The following is an 8,901-nucleotide window of genomic DNA, read 5'->3' on the forward strand; positions in this document are numbered from 1 at the left end:
ATAAAGTGTAAGTGGGAGAGGGGCAGAGAGAGATGAGAGCGAGAATCCCAAGCAGGCTCCACACTGTCAGCACAGAGTCTGAAGTGGGGCTTGAACTCACGAACCAAACCAGGAGATCAAGACTTGAGTGGAAATCAGACGCCTAACCAACTGAGCCACCCAGGTGACCCTAGAGTTTATATTCTTTTAAATGGAAGTTTATGGAGTTTAAATGCAAGTCCTTCTGAGATGGCAATTGAATGCAAGTGCAAAAGGAGGCAATAGAATAGGTATTTTCCCATTTGCTTGATTCCAACAAGATGTACCTACATGAGAAGTGTCATTGACAGTGGACTACCCTGTGGAAGAAACAAGGTGAGAAGGAAAGGCTGGGCAAGACATGATGCTGAGTCCTGCAGAGCACCTCATTTTCTGCTATGTTCTAAATCTTTTTCTGAAATGTCAAGAACTTGGAGCAAGTGTCCTTCTGATCACTTGCCACTAACCGAACCTAACCAGATCACCGTATAGAAAATCATACAGGATAACAAGTCTGAGGAAGGGGCCAGGGAGGGAAAAAAGGAGTCTGAGGAATTCTGAAAATCAGTATTCAACTCTAGTCTTTACTGTATTATGGATAGGGATGAATTTTGTAATTTTTTGGTGATAGAGATGCAGAATTGAGGTTCCTTGAAAGGTATATTTTTCCCATGAATTCTTTGCTTATCCCAGTCACTTTTAGGATATCAGGATATTTTGCTGTGGAGTGCTGAGTTGTGTTGCACATGGAATTTTGTAATTGAGGTAATGTATGGATGGTATTGAGGTTATACACACACACACACACACACACACACACACACACACACGTATGTATGTGTATGTATCTATACATCTACATGTATGTATATACGTATCTGATCCAAGTGCTAATTATAGGTGTCTTCTTGAAAAATGACAGTGGTTCAGCTGAGGCTTTGAAAATCAATCAAAAAATTAGAGAAAATAGGGAAAGAAGTCATACATAGTACACATTTCTGGAATGTGGTAGAAATTTGAAGGCTAAAAATAAACAAGCAAGTGCTATTTTCTGTATCCTGGTCATTAAAAAAAATTATTGATTTACTTTGAGAGAAAGAGAGAGAGACAGTGTGAGTCGGGGAGGGGCAGAGAGAGAGGAGAAAGAGAATCCCAAGCAGGCTCCGTGCTGTCAGAGCAGAGCCTGACTCGGGGTTTCATCTCATGAAACATGAGATCATGACCTGAGCCAAAATCAAGAGTCAGACACTTAACCAACTGAGCCATTTAGGTGCCCCAATCCTGGTCATCTTTTGATCTTCAGTAGAAAGACTATTTATTCAGTGTGGCATCAAAACACCTTGCTACATTTCTTTCTCTCAGATGTGGCTGCGATTTGGGTTTATACTTTAACTTCCACTGATCCTGAAATCTGTCTTGTATAAAATGTGGACCAAACACCAGCTCTGCCCAAAGGTTCCAACATTGAAGGGACAGTGCTTCCTCTAGAATATCATTAGTAAAAAAAAAAAAAAAAAAAAAAAAAAAAAGTAGTTTCAAGAAATCTTGGCAAGTGCTATGACATATGTCTGCATATAGGAGCAAAGAGGAAGATCATTCAATACAGACAGTAGCAGCAAGGAAAAGCTTGCTTACACTCAGGTCTGTAAAGGAAAGTTTTATTAACTGAGAATTAAGGGTAGCCAGAAAATATTACTGGCATTAGAAAGGACACACACTTTCCTCTTTTATATGTTGAGAAGGCAAGTATGATAGAGTAATTTGGAAGAAAGGGGACATACATATTGTATTTCAAAATCACAATGAGCATTTTTGTAAAAGACTGAGACCTTCTGTCAACCGGGTAATCTTGGGAACTTTGAATGAGTAGAGTGGAATCTACATATAAATAGGGGTAAAAGTTGATTTGTGTGCTACTTTATGTCATGACAGTGTCAGGAATTGAGAGCGGGCTCTTGCTGTAGGTATCTTAAAGTTATTCACTCTTCTGCTTCTGAACTAAATGTGCAATGAACAATAGTGGTAGGAGAAGGAAAAACTGGTTTATAAAATTGAAGGAAGGCACTGGTACCTCATGATATGAAACTCTGATAAGATCTGCACTGGAAAAAAAAGTTTCGTTTTTGGTTTAACTGAGGCATTCTGTTTTCTCATCCAAATAAACTGCAAGACACTTACATAGCCACAGAAAATGAGACAGAAAAGGAGGGCTGCCCTACTCCCCAGGACCTCAGTTTGCTTGGTACATGGAAGAAGAACATATAAGAAGATACACGCATATATAGCACAGTTCTCCAAACTTATTAATAGTCAGTGTCCCAGTGAAAGTGAATGAATTATCAGATGTTGAACTGCGTCTTGGGATCTGAGGAGGATTGAACAAAAGGGTGGAGGAATGGAAGTTGAGGGTGAGTGGGAAAAGCCTGGCAGAAAGTAGCAAGGATTCCAGAAAGGAGATAGGAGTTATTTTCTTCCCTATTGGCAGAGGCAGCTATTTTACAAAAGAGAAGAGATCAGGAGTGACAGGTGCACCTGAGTGGCTCAGTTGGTTAAGTGTCTGACTTGGGCTCAGGTCATAATCTCAAGGTTTGTGAGTTCTAGCTTTGGGCTCTGTGATGACAGTATAGAGGCTACTTCAGATTCTTTCTCTCCCTCTCTCTGCTTTCTCCTGCTTTCTCATTCTTTCTCAAAAATAAATGAATAAACTTAAAAAAAAAGAGGGGCAGAATTTTTCTATTCCCCTCAGCCTTGTTATATATATTGAAGGATAGGAGGTTGTGAAGGCGAGTATCAGTTTTATGGACAGCACATGATTCTAGTGAGACGATTCTTTGGCAGAGTGAATTAAAATGCCATTCTTTAAATAAAACAAGAGTGTCCAAAAATAATGAGCTCATTTATCCCAAGCCATTATTGATTGTTCACGGTGCCTGGCACACCACAGCTACTTACATATTTGTTGGGAACGTCAAGGGATGAATGGCATGTTCTGCCAATCATTGACAGTATATAAAGGTCCAAGGCTAGTAGCAGACACACAGTTCACCACATCCTCTCGCAACCCACGTGAATTCTCTTCTCTTGACAACAACATGTGTTGCAACTACGGCAGCTCCTGTGGCTATGGCTGTGGATATGGCCCCTATTATGGCTGTGGTTATGGAACAGGCTATGGCTGTGGCTATGGTAGGGGATGTGGCTGTGGATATGGCTCCTGGTATGGCTGTGGCTCTGGCTGTGGATATGGCTCAGGTTACGGCTGTGGCTATGGCTCCTGCTGTGGCTATGGCACCAGATATGGCTGTGGCTGTGGCTATGGCTCTGGTTGCTGTGGCTACCGGCCATTTTGCTATAGAAGATGTTATTCTTCTTGCTGCTAGAACATCACTGTCCAAGCCACATTTGCTTCTGAAATGACACACCTTAATAGAGGGCTGAGTCAAGGATCCATACCCCAAGATTTCTGTATCCAAGAAATTGTATGCTTCACAGAGGCTTTAACCACTGGTCAGCTATTGTAGGATGGCATCTTGAGGCTGTATAGTATCATCTTACTTTTTTTCATATATTGGTCTTTACTTCCTTAATCTGGATTCTGCATTGTGACCGTGGCAACAATCCTAACACCCCGCAGTTGGGCAAATCCTTTATTCTCAATAAAATGGTTCTTTGCTTCTAACACGTCTCTGTGTTCTTGCTTGTGAATTACTCCTTTTTTCAGGTGTTATGGCTTCTCTTGAAAATTGGGCTGACAGTGTTTCATGAACCTGGGGCTCTTCCTTGATATAATGCAAGCATTTCTACTCATACGTGAATCAGAGAAAATGTCTTCTTCACCTTTCTCATATTCCTCTTGCTAAGGTCCTCAAAACCCAACACAAATCACATAGTATTTCAGAACTGTCACCTGGATATCACAGTGTATCTAGAATGGAGGTGGAGGGGGAAGATAAGGAGGAATGACATCTCTTCAGGAGGTTGTGACACAAGCTCAAGGGAGAGGAGGTGTGGCCTGAGTACTTAAAGGATGAATGGAGTGGAAGAGAGAGTTTCCAGGATTAATGAGAAATTAGAAATGGACTCAGGTGTCTAATGAACTAAGGAAAGGATAATTTAGAAGAAAGATGTGGTATTGTATCCTCTGTAATTTAATGGAAGTCCGGATGTATTTGTTGGCATATATTGAGAGTGAGGAAATTGATTTCAGTCACTTAACTCACAAATAGTTTAGGATGTTTATTAAAGGGAACTATCCTACATGCTGAAGATACAGGAGCAAAATTGTAGACAGGATTCCTGCTGTCAGAGCATTTCCATTCTAGTAAGTGAAAATTAAAAAAAAAAAAAAAGAATTAATTTGGATAAATTTAGAGAGATCATTCCTATGGAGGGAATAAAACAGCATCCTTGGGAAGAGAGTGCAGGATGAAGTATTGGAGAGTTAGTTCAAGGAGGTATTTTGACATTTTGTGTAAAATGAATTAATGCCCGTTGAAAGAAATACTAGAACGAACAGCTGTAGGTATAAAGAGGAAAGAGAAATTCACTAAGTTTTGGGTATGATCAGTGGTGCCACAATTTTTGGTAGAAAAGAGCAATGATCTAGTGCTTTAAATGAGCTTTCTTTGTTTGGGGCACATATAAGAATGAGATTAATAGTCCCAGTTGATTTTCTGAGTTTGAGGGCTGACTACTTTGTTAGGTTCTGACTTCAGTGTTCTATCCCTGTGTGATTTTCCAAATCTCTAACATTTGACCCTACATCAGAAAATGTCTTTTCAGACTCAATTTCCACCAATAGAAAAATGACTCATTGTCTCATCTCCATGACAAGGGTCACTGCACAAAGTTTGGATCTGAGGAACTTGGAGCTAGGAGACTAAAACATGGCCAATTCCAAGGAAGATGGCTCTGTCATCAAGGACAGCCCTGAAGTGAGGTTATGCCCAAGATATAATGTGTCTTGCTGATGAATTAATAAGGCTTCTTTTAAGGGTTGAATAGTTTTCATAGATAGGATATTTGTAAGTCATTTCTGGGGACTGACTGTGCTCTGGGTTAATCTGAGGTGGGTACCACTTACAAACAAACAGCAGAAAGGAATGCTAATAATTACAGTTTGTTAAAAATTTACTCATTGTTTCATTATATTCTTGTCTTTGAAGGCTTTCTGAAAGAGGGAAGAATATCAAATTAGGCATGTGTATGATAATTTACAAATCCAGTAAAGGGTTAATCATTTATTAGGTATATAAGATAATTTATACAACAGGAAAAATGTGTTCATAAACTGATGACTATCTCCAAATGTGAAATTTGAGGCTCACTCAAAGAACATTTGTGACTCTCAGCTTGAATGGATTAAGAACATTGTGATAATACATTGAATTATCTTATAACTACTAAATGCACACCAACGTTTGAACACATTTTTGTTTTAATTCATTTATAATTGGGGAAATATTGACTGATTTCAAATTATGTGCCAGGAACTCTACCTACTGGTGATACTGATGATTTCTTCTGCCGTGATGGATCTGTATCCAGAGATCTGAATGGAAAGGTACTAGAAATAATGCAATTAAAGCTAGAAAACTTTTCCAATAGTTCAGGAGTATTGTGACAAGAAAGAGGGTGTTAGAAAAACAAGTGTGTATTCTAGGGATTTTGTGCATTAGAGTTTATAGCTGTGAATTACAAGCATGGTAGAAAAGTAGAGAAAATTAAGTCAAAGAACAATTGTAATGGATATAGTTTCCTTAAACTTCCTTTAAGGGATGAATCACAGCAGAGTGATCAGATATTAGAAAAAGTAATAGGAAATACTGTCAAGTGAAGGAAAAATGTCTACTAAGGAAGGATCACAGGAAAGGAAATCAGCAGTTTTATGAAATTCCCAGTTGAAAGCATTTAATAAAAGACTGGATGTCACACATTTCTTTGTTGGGAAATTTTAGTGTGGAGTAGAGGGAATAATCTTCCTGAATTTGTACTCTCTTCCAGCTTGGATTTTATAGTTGTCACATTAAAAAGTAATGCAAATTTTGGATTCTGCCAGATTCATAAAACGGTGATTGATGTAAAGCCTAGACAATGAAGATAAGCAAAAACATCCCAAGAAACAACCATACAAACAAAAAACAGAGACAGCTTCCTCTCCCTTCCCTCCTTCCTTCCCTTCCTCCCTCCTTCTTTTCTTTCTTTCTTTCTTTCTTTCTTTCTTTCTTTCTTTCTTTCTTCCTGTTTTTTTCTTGACTTCATGTCTGGTGATGGAATGCTTCTATATTTGGTTTACCTGAAGAGAAAGGAAATATTTGGAATTAGACACCAATAAATAGAGAAGCTATAGATGCAAGGTTATAAACCAAGGTTTCTAGATCTCAACACTATTGGCATAGTATAGCAGATATTTCATTGTTGTTGGGGTTTGTTCTGTGGCTGGGATTAGAGTCTTCCCTCATTTCTCCCACATGCAGCTAGTAGGTATCTGCAGTAGGTATCTGGATGTCAGAATCCTGGCAAGATGTTGCAATGTTTCCAGGAAGGAGATGAAGTATTTCTTTTCTTATGGGCAGAGGTAGATATTTTGGGAATGTGGAAAGATCAAGGAGGACAAAACTTTTCAAAATTTACCTCAGCCTTATTATATAAAGTATGTTAAAAGATAGGATGTTGTAAACATGATTCCAGTTTTACCTAAAGCAAATGATTCTCTTGAAATATTTTTTTTTGGCAGAGTGAATTAAAATGCTGTTCTTTAAATAAAACTGGAGTCTCCATATTAATGAGCTCACCTTACCCAAGACATTATTGTTTGTTGACAGTGACTGGAACAACACAGTTGCTTACATATTTGTTGGGTAAGTCAGGGGATGAGTGACATGCTCTGCTAATTACTGACAGTATATAAGGGTCCAACGCAAGTAGAAGACACGCACTTCACCACATCCTCTCACAACCCACGTGAATTCTCTTCTCTTGGCAAGATGTGTTGTAACTACAGCAACTCCTGTGGCTATGGCTGTGGATATGGCTATGGCTGTGGATGCAGTCCCTATTATGGCTGTGGTTATGGCCTCCGTTATGGCTGTGGTTATGGCTCAGGATATGGCTGTGGCTATGGCTCCTGCTGTGGTTATGGCACCGGATATGGCTGTGGCTATGGCTATGGCTCCAACTTCTGTGGCTACCGGCCATTTTTCTATAGAAGATGTTATTCCTCTTGCTGGTAGAACATCACTGTCCAAGCCCCACTTGCTTCTGAAATGACATGCCTTAATAGAGGGCTGATTCATGGATCCATTCCCAAGATTTATATTTCCAAGTAATTGCATGCTTCATAGGAGTTTTGACCTCAGGTGAACATTTGTGGATGACATCTTCTGGCTTGAGGCTGTGTAGTATTATCTGACTATTTTCCAAATGTTAGTCTTTACTCCCCCAATCTAGATTCTGTGTTGTGACTGTGGCAATGATCCTTTCATCCCACATTTAACAAATCCCATATTCTCAATAAAAATGGTTCTTTGCTTGTAACACATCTCTGTGTTTTGTTTGTGAATTACTCTTTTGAGATGTTGTATCCTCTCTTGATAATTGGACTGATGACATATTTCATGAGTATGAAGGCTCTTCCTTGACATAATACAAGCATTTCTTCTCTTATGTGCATCAGAGAAAATGACTTCTCCAACTATTTCTTGTATCCCTAACACCACAACACAAATCACACAATATAAGAACTGTGTCCTTGAAATCACACTGTATTTACAATAGAGTTGAACAGGTAAGGGGGAGTTACAACACCTCTTCAGGAGATTGTGACACAAGTCGAAGGGAGAGGAGGTGTGGCCTGAGTGCTTCAAGGATGAATGGAATGGAAGAGAGAGTTTCTAGGATTAATGAGAAATTATAAGCAGCCTCAGCTCAGGTATAAAGAACTAAGGAAATGCAAAGTAAAAGAAAAATGTGGTATTGATCATCTGCATTATGAAGGAAATCCAAATATATCTGTTGGCATATACTGAGTTTGAGTAAATTGATTTAAGTCAATTAATTGACAAATCGTTTTGAATGTTTTTGAAAGGGAACTGTCTTACACCCTGAAGGCACGGTAGAAAAGTTATAGGTGAATTTCTTGCTCTCAGAGTGGTTCCATTCTAGTAGGTTAATTAAAAAAAAAAAGAAGAAGAATTAATCAGATAAATTTAGAGAGATAATTTCTATGGTGTGAATAAAACAGCATCCTTGGGAAGAGAGTGCAGATTTAAGTTTTGCAGAATTAATTTAAGGAGGTTTTCTGACATTTTGTTCAAATGAACTGATGTCACTTTCAAGAAAATACTAGAAAGAACAGTTGTAAATTTAAAGGGGAAAGAGAAAATCATGAGTTTTGGGTATGATCAGTGGTGCCACAATTTTTAGTGCAAAAGAACAAAGGCTAGTGCTTTAAATGGGCTCACTGATGGGGCAGATATAAAATGAGATTAATAGTTCCAGTTGATTTTCTGAGTTTGAGGGAGTACTACTTTGTTGTACTACTTTGTTGTAGACCTCCAACATTTAGGTCCTACAACAAAAAATGTCTTTCAGACACAATTTCAACCAGCAGAATAAAAAACTCCCTGTCTCGTCTCCATGACAAGGGTCACTGCACAAAATCTGGGTCTGAGAACCCTTGCTCCTGGAGACTCCACGACATGGCTAATTCCAAGGAAGATGGCTCTGCCATCAAGGTCAGTCCTGGAGGAAAACTACACCCAGGATATAATGTGTCTTACTGACGAGGAAAGAGTTGTTCTTTCAATAGCTGGACAATTCTCACAGATGGGACATATGTAAGTCATTTCTGGGGACTGACTGTGTTCTGGATAAATCAGAGGT

The 8,901-nt window shown here is 38.9% G+C and overlaps 2 protein-coding genes across 2 annotated transcripts; both read left to right on the forward strand.

Annotated features, from left to right (window-relative positions):
• The first annotated feature begins 3,069 nt into the window (after positions 1–3,069).
• Positions 3,070–3,637, forward strand: LOC121035711 (keratin-associated protein 6-2-like). The gene has a single exon (XM_040483606.1). The coding sequence runs from the start codon at positions 3,111–3,113 to the stop codon at positions 3,396–3,398; it is 288 nt and encodes a 95-aa protein (XP_040339540.1). The 5' UTR covers positions 3,070–3,110; the 3' UTR covers positions 3,399–3,637.
• A 3,329-nt stretch (positions 3,638–6,966) lies between these two features.
• On the forward strand, positions 6,967–7,558 carry LOC121035712 (keratin-associated protein 6-2-like). The gene has a single exon (XM_040483608.1). It carries the CDS (start codon positions 7,005–7,007, stop codon positions 7,248–7,250), a length of 246 nt encoding a protein of 81 aa, XP_040339542.1. The 5' UTR covers positions 6,967–7,004; the 3' UTR covers positions 7,251–7,558.
• The last annotated feature ends 1,343 nt before the right edge of the window (positions 7,559–8,901 follow it).

Source organism: Herpailurus yagouaroundi, unplaced genomic scaffold (assembly GCF_014898765.1).
Source record: "Herpailurus yagouaroundi ecotype Mexico unplaced genomic scaffold, PumYag 162, whole genome shotgun sequence".
NCBI lineage: Eukaryota > Metazoa > Chordata > Mammalia > Carnivora > Felidae > Herpailurus > Herpailurus yagouaroundi.